The sequence below is a fragment of the Chionomys nivalis genome, chromosome 21, assembly GCF_950005125.1.
Source record: "Chionomys nivalis chromosome 21, mChiNiv1.1, whole genome shotgun sequence".
NCBI classification, from domain to species: domain Eukaryota; kingdom Metazoa; phylum Chordata; class Mammalia; order Rodentia; family Cricetidae; genus Chionomys; species Chionomys nivalis.
This window is the reverse complement of record NC_080106.1, coordinates 47,880,547-47,898,498: the sequence shown is the minus strand read 5'-3', so window position 1 is coordinate 47,898,498 and position 17,952 is coordinate 47,880,547. Positions and strand designations below refer to the sequence as shown.

The 17,952-nt window shown below is 40.5% G+C and overlaps 1 protein-coding gene across 4 annotated transcripts in view; it reads right to left on the bottom strand.

The window, feature by feature from the left end:
* Anapc10 (anaphase promoting complex subunit 10) overlaps positions 1 to 17,952 on the bottom strand; it is a 125,667-nt gene that overhangs the window by 61,547 nt on the left and 46,168 nt on the right. For 2 of the 4 annotated variants that reach the window (XM_057753409.1, XM_057753410.1), the window contains exon 5: positions 12,456 to 13,659. The exons of the other annotated variants lie outside the window; for them this stretch is intronic. In XM_057753409.1, the coding sequence (XP_057609392.1) occupies positions 13,429 to 13,659 (231 nt within the window). In that variant the 3' untranslated portion in view covers positions 12,456 to 13,428. Of the gene's footprint in view, positions 1 to 12,455; positions 13,660 to 17,952 lie in introns of those variants that run through there. 4 annotated transcript variants of the gene reach the window in all.

The following is a 17,952-nucleotide window of genomic DNA, read 5'->3' as shown; positions in this document are numbered from 1 at the left end:
CCTACAACCTCCTACTTGAGGACTGGGGATGCTGTAGTTGCGTAGCAGAGCGCTTACCTAGCGTGGAACAGCAAAACAACTTACCCAGAAAAGGGCCTCTTCAGAGGCTGGGACAAAGACTCAGAAAGCACAGAACGTACCACGTAAGGATGAGGACCTGACTTATGATCCCTAGCAATCACAAGAAGTAAGAGGAAGGGGAGAGGAAGAGGAGGAGCAGAAGAAGGAAGAGAGGGAGAGGAGAGGAGAAGGAGAAAGAAGGAGGAGGAGAGGAAGAAGGAAGAGAGGGAGAGGAGAGGAGAAGGAGAAGGAAGGAGGAGGAGAGGAAGAAGAAAACAGCAGTAGCCATTACCCTTACCCAGCCTGGGGAAATGGAGACAGGAAGATTCCTGGGGCTTATTGGCCAAGCAGTCTAGCCAAGCAGTGAACTCCAGATTCAGTGAGCATCTTGCATCAAAAACTAAAGTAGAAAGTAATTAAGAAAAATACAGACATCAGTCTCTGGTCTCCACATATGTGTACACATTGCACAGACAGGAACACACACACACACACAAAACCTCTTCATAGACAACTACATAAATCCCTATATCTTACCTATATGCCTTACAGACTCACTGGGCATTGATGGTATCTTTCCCTATTAAAATATCATAAAACTCATTATCTGTTTCATTATCACCTTGCTACTTGTAAATGCTGCTGTGTTTTCTGAGCCAGTGCCACCAGCTGGACTCTATCTGAATTGCCTCTCCAGATGAACCACTTATGCGTACTCTACATAGGACTGAAGGCATCCAGTGACAGCGCTGTCTGAGACATCTGCAGCATTCTCCTCCTCAGAGCTGATCAGAGTTCTAAGCATCGTATCCAACAGGGAGGAAGAACTGAGTTTGGGCAATAATTAAAAATGAACATTTTGTATTGTATACCCTTTTAGTAAATGTATGTATGTGTGTGTGTGTGTGTATATTGCTTTCTAGCTATGAAAAACTTCAAAAAACCAAAATATCTCTTTGCATTGGTACAACTTCTAAAATTAATGCTATCTTGGTTTTCTTAGAGCTATCCAGAGTAGGAATGTCTGCTAGAAAATGACTGTTTAGGAAAAACTAGGTACTATTACTGATGTCACTACTGATGGTCAAAACAAAGAAAAGGGCACTAAAGTGGTCAGAAGAAGAGACCAGTTTGGAACAAGGTGATTCTCGAGAAATAGAATAAGTGACTGCCATCAGCTACAGGATGCAGACCAGAGTCCAGACTAAGGATGGAGCCAGCAGAACTGGTCTCAAACTAAAGATACATGTAGAATGTGCTGGAGCTGCCTTTACTTCTGGAAATGAGCATGTTTCTTTCAAAACTTACCAAATGGGTTGGGAAGTGGATGTAGCTCAGTAAAGAGCTATGGCTTAGTACATAGGAAATCCTTGGTTAGATCTCCAGCATCCCTTGAAATAGGTATGGCGGTGCACCTCAAACTCCGTGCACTCAGAATGCTCAGAATATGCAAACAGGAGGATCAGGAGTTCAAGGTCATCCTTGCCCACATAGTAACTTCAAGGTCAGCCTGGGCTACACGAGACCTTATCTCGAAAACAATCCAAATCAAAACAAAAATGTGAAAGAAAAAAGAAACTTGTCAGGTGTTCAGCATCTAGGCCCCCACAGAAACTAGAGGAGTACAATATTGGCATATGACACGTGCGTACTTTAAATGATCTCTAACATACATTACAATGCCTAACAGTGTGTTTTAGTTAGGGTTTCCATTGCTGTGATGAAACACCATGAGCAATGAGCACGTTAGGGAGAAAAGGGTTTACTAGGCTTACACTTCATTGCTGTTCATCACTGAAAGAATTCAGGATACGAAGTCAAACAGGGCAGTAACCTGGAGGCAGGAGCTGATACAGAGGCCAAGGAGGGGTTCTGCTTACTGGCTTGCTTCCCAGGGCTTGCTCAGCCTGCTTTCTTATAGAACCCAGGACCACCAGCCCAGGGATAGCACCACCCACCACAGACAGCACCCTCTCCCATTGATCACTAAATGAGGAAATGTCTCACTGCTGGATCTCATGAAGGCATTTCCTCAGCTGAGGCTCTTTCCTCTAATGTCTCTAGCCTGTGTCAAGTTGACACACAAAACTAGCCAGTACAACTGACCCCTTGTCAACTTTACACACAAACACCTCACTATTAAGCCACAACCCTTCCTTTCTTATTCATCCCTCAAGATCTTTAATAACTTTAGAAGTCCCATAGTCTTTACAAATTCAAACACATTAAAATTTCAGTTCCTGGGGCTGGAGAGATGGCTAAAAGTTAAGAGCACGGACTGCTCTTCCAAAGGATTCAGGTTCAATTCCCAACACCTACCTGGCTGCCCACAACTGTCTGTATTTCCGGTTGCAGGTGACCTAATACCAACAGCAAAACACCAATGCACATAAAAAAAAAATCAGTCCTTTAAAATAGCCAATCTTTTTAAAAGTTCAAGTCTTTTAGCTGTGGGATCCTTTAAAAAATCAAAATTAAATACCTTCTTCAAGAGGGAAGAACCAGGGCATTGTTACAATCTCAACCAAGAAAAACTAAAATCCAACAGTATAAATAACTCAGTGTTCAGTTATCTGGGATTCACTCATGATCTTCTGAACTCCTCCACAGGGTTTGGATCACTCCTCCGGCTCTGCCCTCTGCAGCACACACAGCTCATCTTCTAGGCTGCAAATGACTCCACTCCATGGGTATACTGCTGTTCTTGGTGCCATCACATGGTACTGGCATCTCCAAAATGTTGGGTTTTCTGCTGCAGCTGGGCTGTATTTCACCAGGACCTCTCACAGGCTTTCCTCATGGTGCCAAGTGGCTCTGCTCCATCTTGACATAAGGTCAGAAAGCTCGAGCCTATTATTGCTCCTTCAAGGTTAAACAACAGGATATTTGGCCTGAGGTGAAGTTGCTAAGTGTCTTACCTAGATAACAGGATGCCTAAGGTGTAGCTACTGTATGTTTTGCTCCAAATAACAGGATGTCTAACTTAGGGCACAGACATTACATGTTTTGAGTAATAAGGAAGTAATCACTCTTGTTTGTTCCTTGTATCACGATTTTTAAAAAGCGCTTTTGCCTTCCCTGTTGGTTTGGGGTATAAAAGGGCTAAGAAAAATAAATTTGAGGCATATTTAGTACTCACTGGAATGCCTTCCCAACTCTATCCTCAGTCTCTCATCTATTTTTTCCTTAATCTACACTCACTCCCCTTCTCAAGAATGTACGAACAAGTCAACTAGATCTAGAGAGCCAAGTCTCAAACTCTTTGCATGACCCCTTCAGTCCCGGGCCTTCAACTGCCACTGAGGCTATACCTTCACCAATGACCTGTCCTGGGCTCTCCCAGTGCCGAACCTCAGCTGCTCTCCATGACCTTCATGCCTTCAAAACCAGGACCACCTGGGTGATGTTTATACATTACCAAGTCCAGCTGCCAACATGAGGTACAACCTTAGCCGCCTCTGGAACACAGCTTCTCTGTGCTCTCAGGAAACACTTCCCAGAAGATTTTACCTCAGTGATGCTGGTCTCTTTTTAATCACCACTAATTTCTTAGCTCCCGCTGACCAGCATCAAGTATCACAGCAAAGAGTTTTGCTTTAGTTCTGGTATCTTGTTGATCACTGCTGATTCTTCAGCCCTAGCTAACCAGAAACACAGGGTCTTAATTCAAAATAGCAAATGGCCCTGACAGAGTCTTTAATATTCCCTTGGAAATTTCATAAGCCAGGCCTCCGTCTCCTGCATTGCTCTTCACATTCTTATCTTCCATGTTCCCACAGCACATCCCATAGAGCTCTTAACACTCAATGGATCTTCTAGACCAAAGTTCCAAAGTCCTTCCACAGTTCTCCCAGAACATGGTCAGGTCTGTCATAGCAATTCCCCGCTATGCTGATACCAAAATGTGTATCTTTAAACGACCTCTAACTTACACTTGCAATGCCTAACATGGGGTAAATGCTACAAAAATAGCTATATCACATTATTTAGGCAATAATGACAAGAGAGAAGTCTAGCAGCCTACAAGAGACTTCAACAGCAAAAAGACTATTAAAAAAAATTAGGATGGGAACTAGCTGAGAAGAGAGTGGGTTCAGCAAGTGTGGAAGGAGGAGAGATTAGTGGGATGAATGTGATCACAACATCTCATACACATCTATGAAATTGTTTTCAAAGTTAATAATAAAGGCCAAAATATTTTGGTTACAAATGCAACCCTTTTCTTTATGACTTGTCTTTTTCTGACACAGGCTTTCTGTAATCCTGAATGCCCTGGAATAATCTCTGTAGACCAGAGTGGCTTCCAATTCAGAGATCCACATGGCTTCTGCTTCACAGGTGTGCACCGCGTGAAGCCCGGCTTGCGGCACTTCCTACAGATGACGCACTGTCTTTTTTTCTATTACGTTTATCCATTTGCATGTGTGCATGCAGAAGTCAGAAGACAACTTGTTGGAGTTGGCTCTCTCTTTCTGCCATGTGGTTCCTGAGGATGGGCCTCAAACACCCTGCTGAACCTCTCAGGAACCTTCAGATGCGGTCTGTTAACATGGAGATGGGCGAGCGCTGCCTCTAGTGTTCATGTTCATCAGACACATGGCGAATGGTGTGGCAGCCGCTCACAGCTGGTAGTGCTCCTGTCTCTGTAGACCAGTACTCCCTGGAGCACTACTGGAAGGCACTAATTCATGCTGGTGACAGGATTGCTTCCTGCAGTCTCTCCGGTAGCTGTGAGGATGTGAGAGGATATAGTCTGTCTGTTGGGATGTCCCCAGCTTCTCCTTGCTAGTACGTGAGCTCTGATGGCAGGTAGGCAACTTGTCATGACCTGAAAACAAGCTGGTCCTCTCCTGGCTGGGAGAACTGTGTGTCCCCAGAGTCCTCTTTCCTGGGCCTTCTTTTCACTGTGTTCCTGGGCTAAGTGGACTGTTGTTTGCCAAATAAAGACTATCTAGGGTCCATCCGTACACAGGATGCTTATGTGGCATAAATCCTAAAAATCTAGGAAGACATTAGGATATGAAGAATGGTGACCCAATTGGGCTTTTATTCTACCCCAGCTTCCAGCCAAAATAGACTTTTGGAACTAGGTCCAACTCTTGTGTAGCTTAGATAGATTAGTTATCATTGCTACTATTCATAACAACCGCAAATAACATTGATTTAGTGCATTCTGTCCTCTCTGGATGTGCCATTTTTTATTGTTTTCATTGAGCTATACATATTTCTCCCCTCCCTTCCCTTCCCTACCTCCCCCTCCCCTTCTACCCTCTCTCATGCCCTCATGCTCCCAATTTATTCAAAAGATCTTGTCGTTTTCTTCTTCCTATGCAGATCCATGTATGTCTTTCTTAGGGTCCTCTTCGTTGTCTAGGTTCTCTGGGGTTGTTGACTGTAGGTTGGTTTTTCTTTGATTTATGTCTAAAAGTTACTTATGAGTGAGTACATATATTTGTCTTTCTGGGTCTGTGTTACCTCACTCAGTATGGTTTTCTCTAGATCCATCAATTTATCTGCAAATTTCAAGATATCATTATTTTTTTTTTTTTACAGCTGAGTAGCACTCCATTGTATAAATGTATCACATTTTCTTTATCCATTCTTTGGTTGAGAGGCATCTAGGTTGTTTCCAACTTCAGGCTATTATAAATAATGCTACTATGAACATAGCTGAAAACATGTCTTTGTGGTATGATTGCGCATCCTTCAGGTACATACCAAACAGTGGTATTGATGGGTTTTGAGGTAGATTATTTCCTAATTTTCTGAGAAATAGTCATACTGATTTCCAAAGTAGCTGTACAAATTTGCACTCTCATTAGCAATGGAGGAGCATTCCCCTTACCGCACATCCTCTCCAGCATAAGCTGTCATCAGTGCTTTTGATTTGGACAGGTGTAAGATGAAATCTCAGAGCTGTTTTGATTTGCATTTCTTTGATGGCTAAGAATGTTGAGCATTTCCTTAGGTGTTTTTCAGCCATTTGAGATTCCTCTGTTGAGAGTTCTCTGTTTAGGTCTGTACCCCATTTTTAAAATTGGATTATTTGTTCTTTTGGTGTCAAGTTTCTTGAATTCTTTGTATATTTTGAAGATCAGCCCTCTATCTGATGTGGGATTAGTGAAGATCTTTTCCCATCCTGTAGGCTGCCATTTTGTGTTGTTGACCATGTCCTTTACTTTACAGAAGCTTTTCTGTTTCAGGAGATCCCATTTATTAATTGTCGCTCTCAGTGTCTGTGCTACTGGGATTATATTTAGGAAGTCATCTCCTATGCCAATGCATTCAAGTGTACTTCCCACTTTTTCTTCTATGAGGTTCAGTGTGTTTGGTTTTATGTTGAGGTCTTCAATTCATTTGGACTTGAGTTTTGTGCATGGCCATTGATATGGATCTATTCAACAAAATTCATGATAAAAGTCTTGGAAAGAGCAGGGATACAAGGAATGTACCTAAACATAATAAAGACAATATACAGCAAGCCAAAAGCCAACATCAAACTAAATGGAGAGAAACTCACAGCGATCTCACTGAAATCAGGAACAAGACAAGATTGTCCACTCTATATCTATTCAATATAGTACTTGAAGTTCTAGCTAGAGCAATAATCCACAAAAGGAGATCAAGGGGATACAAATTGTAAAAGAAAAAGTCAAATTTTCACTATTTGCTGATATGATAGTATACATAAAAGACCCCAAAAATTCTATCAGTAAATTTCTACAACTCATAAATTATAAATGTACTAAGTTGCCTGGATGAATGTCTTATTAAAGTAATGAAAGAAACATTTTGTTGTTGTTGTTGAGAGAGATTCTCACTGTGCAACCCTGGCTGGTCTGGAACTTGCAGAGATTTGCCCGCCTCTGCTCCTGCAGTGCTGGACTACAGGAGTGTACCACCATGCCAGTAAACTTAATTTTTAAATCAACAGTAAAATCTCTTTCCTTTATAGAGATTAGTAAATGTAGTGATATTTCATTTGTACTTTAATAAATAAAGCTTGCCTAAAGATTAAAGAATAAAACTGTCCCATTGGTCAGCCTTACAGACCAGGCAGTGGTGACACACACATTTAATCCCAGTAGGCACACTAGTTTGCCACAGAAACCAGACGGTGCATGCCTTTAATTCCAGTAGTGCACGCCTTTAATACCAGCCCTAGAGAGGAATATAAGATGGAGGAGACAGCTCTCACACACAGTCTCATTCTGACATTCCTGGAGGCTGGATCGCCATTTCAGACTGAGGAAGAGGTAAGAACCAGTGGCTCTGACCTGCAGGTTGAACCCCAATTTCTGTCTCTGAGATTTTATTAATCATGACACAAGTAAAGACCTGTGCAGTTATTAATACCTGAATGGCTTGCCATCTATTTACCAAAGCTACCTTCTCATTTCATCTTTATATCCATGCAACATGTGATTCTTATGTGTTCTTTTTGGGGTGGGAGGGGGTTGAGACAGGGTTTCTCTGTGTAGACCAGGCTGGCCTTGAACTCACAAAGATCCACCTGCTGCCTCCTGAGTTCTGGGATTAAAGGTGCGCACCACCACTGCCCGGCAGTTAACGTGCGACTCTTAACATGTTAACAGCTGAGAAAGACAGCTGGCTGAACTCTACTTCGGCCTTCTGGATCCTTCACTTCTTGGTAAGTGATCAGGACTTTGATACTGCTGTAGAAATAACAGGAAATGATCTGTTAAAAATCTGGATCTCCCACTACAGATGAGTGCCAGGGTAAGAAAAAGAACTAGTCTTGGGATAAAGTCTACAAAACAGTCTGCAGAATTAGTTCAAAGACCACAATTTGCGCTCAACATTGGCAATGTGAATGCACTGCAGAGCATCTTATGGTTAACTGTGGCCCACCTCAGTGGAAAGCTGAGGCTATAATCATGGTAATTTTGACTAAGATGGTAAATGCTACAGCCTGAATGAGAATCACATTAAATAGCTTTTCCATAAATAAAAATTTCCTCACAAAGTTTCACAAGTTTGAATACTTAAAAAATAGTAAGTTGGGTCTACTCAGCAGAGAAGAAAAATAGTAGCGATGAAGTTGCCATGGACTACAGTAAGGGTGTGCACAAGTGAAGCTGGAAACTTAACTGCTTAACAGCATGGAAACGAACCTTTGCGTTTCCAACACTAAAGCTGTGATAGGCTATAAACATTTTTGTTCAATACTATAATTTCCCAATTAACGAGACTTTAGATTCTCCCTGTGAGCAGAGAATATAACTATACACAACTAATACACTAATATTTGAGGCTCTTGCCCTTACTCTCGCTACCCTCCTTCCTCAAGGCTTTCTGGGCCCAGTGAGTGAATAAAACAAGAAGCAATAAATGGCAGAGCGGGCTCGAGAGCTTGGAGGTGTGAAACTGTCTACGCAGACAATATCCCAGCACTGGCTTCAGTGCATCTCAGGGTCATCAGGAAGGCCGGAACAATGTGCATGAAGAAAGATAATCCCGACCTTAAAGACCGACAAAACAAAAATGTCTACATACAACTAAGCCATGTAAATGATGTCCCCTAATATTTTAGTTAATATATTTTGAGATTTTTATTTTAAAAAATAAGTGATAAATCCCAGCACTCGAGAAGCAGAGGCAAATTTCTGAGTTTGAAGCCAGCCTGGTCTACAGAGCAAGTTCTAGGACAGCCAGGGGTACACAGAGAAATCCTGTCTCAAAAAAAAAAGGAAGAAAGAAATGATAAATTTAAAATTAACAAAGTAAAACTCAGAAGTAATAAATCAATTGTTCTACTTAAGTTTAAAGTGGTTACAGTCTTCATAGATGTTATAAAATAAGACACACGCACATATGTGTAACCATTTGGTTAAAAGAACAGGAGACATGGGGTCTAGAATTACTTTTAAAGATCTGTTTCTTTGTTGAATGCTTTTTTGTTTGTTTGTTTGGTTTGTTTTTCGAGACAGGGTTTATTGGTAGCTTTGGCTCTTGTAGACCAGACTGGCCTCAAACTCACTTAAATCTGCCTGCCTCTTCCTCCCAAGGGCTGGGATTAAAGGCATGCATCACCACTGCCCAGCTTGTTGAATATTTTAAAACAAAAATAAATGTATCAAAATGTCTCTTGGTTCAGAATACACAAATCACATTTCAATTTAATTACTCATATAAAAAGCAATGATAGTCTAAATTTAAGAACAAATTTTTAAAGTAAAATACTAGCCCATATCACAGAAAGTATTTATGAATTCTCTGTCCTGTACAATATCTTCCTTGGCTTCAGCACTACCTTCCAGGCTGAGAAGCAAACTTTATCTACAGTCTTTTTCAGAGATCACCCATTTTCCAGCTTTTGGTTTTCTTGGTTAGATCCTGATACCGTTCCTAGTAGACTGTAAGCAACTAGAGAACAAGGTGTGTGGCGGCTTCACTTTGGTTTCTTGTATGCCAAATCTAAGCAAACAAATGAGCGGCTAGTAACATCAGCTTCCTTTCAGAGCTGCGCATGTGCCCTGTAGTAAAGAGAAACTTAAAATTCTGCATCTTTAAAAGTTCCTGTGGCATTTCTCTCCTCCAACTGATTTTCCAAGTTACACTACAGATTACATGGAAATTAAATTTTAACCCTATAGCCATAAACCGAAATTGCAAACAAACCAGTGCCTTTTCTGTCCTTGTTCTAACTGTTCGATGACTTTTCTACTGTTAGATTTCTACTGAGGGCCTATACAATAAAAGGTATTATCACTCTACCTTTTAGGTAATTCCTAAAGTGTAAATGAGCTATTTCCTTACAACTTTAGTAACATTTAATCTACATACAATAACCCGCAAAAAATGTACAGTGTGTGATCTGGTAGTGCTGGGCCTATGTGCGCACCTGTGAAGACCGTATTGCTATCAGGAGGAATTTCCTCGACTCTCCAAAGCAGCCCTCCCTCCCTCCCTCAGCCTGTTCCCTAAGCGCAGAGTCACTGCTGTACTTTCTATTACCTTAGTTGTATTTTTTGGAATCTTATTATTTTAAAAAGATGGAATCGTAAGTGTACACTCTCTTGAAATTCTCTCTTCACATAATTACTTTAAAGTGTCCAAAGTGTAGCATATAGTCTGCTCATTTCTACTGCTGAACAGCTATTTCAACCCAGTTCCCCTGCAGTTTCTTTACACACCTTCCTACTGATGCAAACCTAGGCTGTTTTGAGGCTTTGAAGTTCAGATCCCTAATCCCAACACTCAAAATCTCAGACAATCTAGAACTTTCTGAGTACTAAATCATACCAGTGAACAACTCCACACCTGACCAGTGTGACAGGCACATTACAAACACTGCATTAAAGGGCTTTGAAAGGTGTACACGAAACAAATGTTATGTTGGAAAATCTGGGTTCCTATCTCGTAAAATGTCTCATGTGCAAGTGAATTATCACATTTACCAAACTTATATCAAATATCACATAATATCAAAATTATCTCCTATAAAGTTCAAACTTCCAAATCATTTCTGGTCTTAAGCATGAAAAAGGACACAGAAGCTGTACTAGAAATGAAGCTTCAAAGAACAGGCTCACGTGACTCTTCACAGCCCATGGGAACAGAATGGCTGGTACAGCTTTACTTGGTGAACAACAATGAAATCTTTTGCTCATTTTAAATTGCATTTCTTTCTTCCTGTTGAGTTTTAAGAACTGTTAAAAGTATGTATTCTAGATATAAGTCTTCGTTAACTATATAATGTACACTTTTATGTACACAACCCTGTGCATGCCAGGCGCGTTCTACCATTGAGACACATCTTCAGCCGAAACAGAAAATGTTTAGGCTTTGCTTTTGTTTGTAGACAATGTCTGTTTAGCACAAGGGGGCCTAAAACGCCTAACTCTCATCTCAGCTTCCAAAGTAATGAGATTACAAATCTCCATTTTTAAAAGTGTAGACGGGGTGATATAACTCAGAGGTAGAAAGGGTATTTACCATACACAAGACCTTGTGTTTAATCCCAGAACACACTGAAATGAGTTTTAAAATTATTCTTTTACAATCTGTCTTTCCCCCCCTTTGATTAGGGTCCCTCTCATTATTTCCCCTTATCTCATTCCCCATCCACCAAACACTTCTCAAGTCCCCCTTTTTTTTGTTACATTTTAGGTGACCCATTGCATGTAATTAGGACTGCCTGCAGGAGCATGGTGAGGGCCCTTTCTTGAAGGGTTATTGCAGCCTTCATTGGTCTGTAGTCCCTCTGGGAGAAATGGATCTTATGTGCCCTCCGCAGCAATGGAATGTTGATGGGTGAAGTCTTGTGCAGGTGACTACTGCTGCCGCGAGTTCGTGACAGCATCATCCACATCAAGTCCAGAAGTCTGCACTTTACAGAACTTACTGCCATCTTTCAGCTATGACGTTCTTTCTGTTCCTCTTCCTTGCTATTCCCTGAACTGGACAGGTGGAGAGACAGGTGCACTCAGCAGACATTTGCCCAAGCAGTGACAAGCTGTGGATCTCTGCATTACCCTCTACCCACTACTAGTAGATGCTTCTCTGAACAAGGCTGAGATGGGGGAAACTGCTTTGACAATTAGGCTATGGCAATATAATAATCATCATCTGTATTCCAAACTATTGTTATGCTATGGGAATCCATTATCTATAATCCACAGCTATCAAATTTCCCATGCTTATTAAGCCTGATAAAATATGACAAATAGGTAAATGGGATCGGCAGAATGTCTGCTTAGTATGCATGAATCCCTAGTTCCCTCCCCAGAATCACATAAAGTTGGGCATGTGTCACAGTCTGTGATCCCAGCACCTGGGGATAGAGGAGGAGGATCAGATCAAGGGCATCCTCGGCTACATGGCAAATTTGGGCTTAGCCTGGGCTTTATGAGAGCCTTTTTTTTTTTTAAAGGAAAATAGAATATAGGAGGAAATCACAGACTTTCCTGACATTCTTTTCAGTTCTTCTTGATTGAGGAATGCCTTAGCAAATTACTAGCAGGGTAATGCACTGAATTAGTCCTTAGGCTTTTTTTTTTTTTTTTTTTAAAGGCAGCTGGTAAGCAGTGACATTATTACTTCTATAGCCTTCTGTGTCTCTTAAACTCGCATTTCCTGCCCTAGAACTAATCCCTGCAGTGTATGTGACTGTTAACATCCTTGCCTGCTATATGCTCCCATTCTCATTTCTTTGGTCCTCCTTACATTTTCCTGTAGTCCCCAGCATCCTACACCTGTATCTTTACTAAACTTGGCCATAGCATGCTTTTTACTTCCAAGAGAATAAAACAACAAAAAACCTTTTAGTTCCAAAAGCAAGTGAAGCCATATTTTCAGTAGTAACCTAGTGAACAGTACGCGCTACCAGAATAAAGCAAAGTGAACACACTATTACTTTAAACATTCTTGGTTTAGACTTTACATATTTCCAACAATGGACGAACAACGTTTCTAAAACAAAAGTGAATCGAAGGGCAGTGCTGGGACTAATTCAGATACAGGGCATACCATGTTATGAAACAGTCAACATGCATTTTTTAAGCCATGTTCTACAGGGGAAAAAAAAGCTATTTCTTCTTAAATTCTCATAGGAAATATCTATGGAAGATGTTACAATGTCAGACACAACTGGAAGTTCTTCATATAAGTTCTTTACATGGACTGAGATAAACTGCAAATTAAATGGCAATTTCTAACATGATGAGTACAGACAACCCTGGTGTTACAAATATTTCATGGAAGAGAGAAGGTAGGACAACTATATCAGACTGGCTTCTCCCCTGCTAAAGCTCCTATTCCCTTTAAGAAAGGCTTTCACTGTATAGGCCACGCTAAACTGGAACTCATAATCCCCCTGTCTCATCCTCCAGAATGCTAGATTACAGGCATGGGGGGTCAAAAGACCTCAACAGAGTGGTTCATAACAGACATCTAATGCCAGTTTATTGTGATATTACGCCTAAAAAGAATCACACATTTAAAAAATTAAATTTCCCCTATAAAAAAATTAAATCTTACATTATTAAAAACTACAGGTACACTAGAATAACAGAGATTTGTTCCTAAATACCCAACAAGCATTATATAAAATAATCATATGCTAGTACAAAAATTATGTACATCTTGAAATTTTCTTAACTAGTTTCCTTTTACTATAAAGAAAATGTAAAGATTGGCTTCAAATTCACTTTTAGTAATATAAAATATGGACTTTATTGTATAAAACAATAAACAGGCATTACCAAAAAATTATTTATCTAAGTTGAAGTGTTTTAAATGTATATAAAATTGTGAAATGACATGCTTTACCACTAAAGATACTTGATACAATATCCAATGACAGCATAAAACACATGTCTACTTTACTTCTGCCCCATTTTCAAGTCACCGTATTGAACGATACATCATAAAATCAATGGTTGTGCATCTAGGGAACTTTCCAATAGAGCTCTCTTCCACTGGTGTGTATATCTTAATCTGTCTCATGTGGGTGTCTCTTCCATTTTGGTGATTGGCTAGAACGGCGATCTGTATCATGAACGTGCGAGTTGGCTTCTTATGATTGTCAGTTAAAGGAACGTGAATCCAGCCACTTGGCTCCACCAATTCAAGTTGCTGATAAGAAAAAAAAAGTCCAATTATGCTTTCACTCTGTGAATAAGTTTATAATGAATGCATTCTATAATTATTCTTAAATTTCTGCTCACTGAAAGAATAACAATACACTAACCACCTTGCTTGGCCTACTAACCCATGGCTTCTTAGATTTGTGAGCCTTTACATGACACTGAGCATATACATAAAACAGATATAGAAAGCATATATAAAACAGATATGGAAAGCAAACATGTACTGATAATAAATCAGAAAAAATGACTGTAAAATAATTCTTTGGTATATATAATTTTATAAGTTATAAAAGATGGAAGTATTTGAAAGTAAAAGATGTAGGGCACTGTTAGTATTTTTCAGCTGACTGATATTTTGATTTTATAATCACAAATGTCAAAAACTTCACTTTGCACAAATACATAGTACAAAATTATAGAAGTATATTTAGGGCTATTTTAGAAATTATGAAGATTCTATCATATTCCTGAACCACGTCACTGAAATTCAAACCAGAGTCTGCACTGTTTAATTTGCTGTTCTATCTTTATCCTGTTCCAAATAAAACTTTTAAAGGGAATTGTCACTTTTGTAGATAAAAACCAGAAGAGGTAAACTTCATTTCTATATGATTCTACTTTCTTAGGAAGAAGTTTATAAGTTAATATAAATTTCATTACTATCAAGTTTATAGGCTCCTTCCTGGTTTAAAGTTCTTTTTCTTTCAAAGTACTAAATGTGACCTCAAAGCAAAACTCCCTTTCTTCAAAGTGTATGTGTACCATACACACACACTCCACCACCACCAACTTTAAAAAGAAGAAATACCACCTCTACGGATAACCAATTGCTTTCTGACTGGATTTGAGGCCCAGCCCAAAAGAAGGACCTTGTGCCTGTTGGTGTAAACTTGGTCAAAAGCCTAAGAGTGGGAAGGTCATGGGCCCAACAGGACCTAAACTGACATGTTATCAAGCTGTAATTTAAATACTAATGTTTATACCCATAGACCAGTGCTGCTCTCTATTGCAATGGGTGGTGGTTAACTCAAAGTCTCACAAGTGGTCAAAACGCTGACAATAAATGAAAATGAAGAGATCGCCCATAAATGGGGCATCTATCTCATCCCCTCCAAGGTTCAGAGGGTATCTCGGAAGAGAGGCAGAGAGGATGTAAAAGCTGGAGATAGAGAGGTGTGCTGAAGTCCTGTGGCTGTGCCGCAGCTACTGTACTCATGACCTCATGCCACCTATGGCTACTCCACGAGACCCGCACAAGACAGCCTGTAAACATCCACCCTGAGCGGGAAAGGAACCCATGAGGCCTCACCCCTCCTTGAGGAACTGGCAGTTGTGGGGAGTATCTTTTTCCTTAGTGGTGTATCACTAATAAATTGTCCTTATCCAGTAAATAACTTTCCACCCATGCTCATATAAGCAATCGTAATTAAAGAAGTAAATTATTTTTTCCCTTTTTTATTTTTTTAAAAAGAAAACAAACTATCTTTTTTCATTATACATACCAATCCAAGTTCCCACTGCTTCCCCTCCTCCCATTCCCTCCACACACTCTCCCACCCCACCCCACCCCCAGCCACTCCTCAGAGAGGGTAAGGCACATTGCTGTGGGGAAGGTCCAAGGCCCTCCCTACTATATCTGGGCTGAGCAAGGTATCCATTCAAAGAGAATAGGATCCCAAAAAGCCAGTACAGGCAGTAGGGATAAATCCTGGTGCCACTGCCAGTGGCTCCTCAGTCTGCCCCAGCCATGCAACTGTCAGCCACATTCAGAGGGACTAGTTTGGTCTAATGCTTGTTCCTTCCCAGTCTGACTGGTGTTGGTGAGCTCCCATTAGTGCAGGTAGACTGTAAGAAGTAAATTATAAAAAACAAAGGCAGACATGAGAGTAAGAGATGTGTTGAGAGGAAGAGTTGCAGCAGGAAGGAAGGGGGATTGATGACAGTAGATAAAAGTAATAAAGTTCACTATACATGTATAAAACTGGCAAAGAAGAAAAGTAAGCCTCAGGCTGGGCTGATATATATAACACATCTGTCCAAAGACTACACAGATAGAGTCCTATTCTAAACAGTTATATATTTGCTGAGTACGATGGTACCTATCTTTAATCCCAGCACTTGGGAGACAGAGACAGGCAGATCTGAATTTGAGGGTACCCTGATCAATAGAGAAAGTTCAATATATTAAAATGCTCATAGAAACATTATATGTAATTGTTTGAATACACACTAATGGTCAAAGAAATAAACAGTGTATTCCTAATGTAGAATACCATACAGAAAGAAAGAGACAAAATCCATGCTAATCTATAGTGAGGATTTAGACACAATACTACACGTAACATATTTCCTCTGTAAGCAAGCAAAGTGAAAGGCAGATTTTTGGTTTGTTTTTTGATGACAGGAAGCATACTAGGCTTCAGACTTTGGAAACTGTGTAGAGGATTTCTTTAGGAACTTTATTTAATTGTTCACTATTACAAAGAGCATTTTCTAAGAAAATTCAAAGCTTTTTACTTTAGTGTGTAGATTTTTGTTTGTATCAGTATTAAAAACAAGAATTGTTTCTTTCTTTAAAATGACCCAGAATTTCCTTTCTGCACTGCCGTGCTCCCTGACTGCCCTGTGACAGACAAGTTCAGTGAGGTCAACAGGTTTTCAGAGGCTACCAAGTTTCCCACTGGCCGCATCTGTATCACATGCCTTTGTAAGAGGGCAGCGGAAAAAGTTTCGGACTTTTGCTGCTTTACTGTGGAAAATGAAGGACAGAAGGAGGAACATCGCCTAGGTGACAAGCAATGACCACATCTCAGACTTGTCCATGACCGTTTACCTATTCATGCTGCAGCTGCTACTGTCTTCCTCCTCAGGGCTGCTGGAGTCAGTCCCTGGGTAAAGCATGGACCTAAACACGCTCTCCTAAGCTTCTTAGCACAGGACCCAAACCACATTATCCACAACAGCCATGAAAGAAATCCATACTAAACTAGAGGCAGATTCTGAAACCTGCAAAGATCAAGAATAGACAAGGAGACACTGACTATACATCACTGAAAGTGAGCAAAGGCTGGGGCTGGAGAGATGGTTCAGTGGTGAACAGCACTGGCTATTCCTCCATGGAACCAGGGTCCAATCCCCAGCACCCACATGGAGGCTCATAAGCATTGGTTAACTCCAGCTCCAGGGAATCTAACACCCTCTTCTGGTCAATTCAAGCACTGCATGCAAGTTGCACACAGGCATACACACAGGCAAAACACACAAACACATAAAATAAAAAGAAAATTTTAAAACGGGTCAAGGGATTAACACACCTTTAGGTGAATTACTTTCATGTTGTAAAATAAGAACTACTACCGGAGCTTCTGCTCTGTCACGTGAGACCTTTGACCCCTAACCCTAATTTCCTTTAGGGTCATCAGGATGCTGGCTTAATGCATCTTCAGAAATCTAGTTCTCAAAGTCAGTGTAACCATGCTCATCACAGGCACCTTCCAATGTCCATGCCCTATTCTGTATATTATCGGGGCTACACCTTTCTGTGAATTTCTTTTGTCACGAGAAAACAAAAAGACAAAACAACCCTCAAAGTGCTCTCACCTAACTCTAACTTGGTAAAATGTGCTATATAAGGATCATAAGGAACCTGCTTAGATGAAAATTCATTCAGTTAACAACTTCCATGCCTACTATACAGCAGGATATGGACCGTTCTGGAAGATGCAGTAAGAGAAAACAATCACCAAGTCACTGTGCTTTGTGCCCTTTATGATCAGGAAGTACATCTCATCACTAGTCTTTATGCAAACAGCATTTGACTATGATCTGCAAGCACTCTGAAAAAGGAGTTCAGCTTTTCCTCTTGCTCTTAGATTCAACAGAATTAACAACGAGGCACTGGGGAAAACATAAATCCATAAAAGCCAGGAGAAGAACGACTAGACAACAACTGAGAAGTCTGCTGGACAACTAACGTCCAGTTCAGCTCCATCCATGACGTTCACTGTATGACATGTGGAAAGACAGGGCTGAGAGGACAAGAGAGAGGACTAGAAACCAACAAAAAGCAAGGTAACTAAACTTCAGTACCTGAACCTGGAGGGAAGGCATTTCTGTGGGAATAAACAGCAGGTTGGAACAGATATAAACCACTAAGAAAACAAAACTGGCCAGCATTCTCAGCTGCTTTTGGTTCATCAAATTCCTTCCCCATTCTTACAGAGAGGTAAGGCTTTTCTATGTGGACAACTCCGAAAAGGCAAACTTTTAGAGCTAGGTA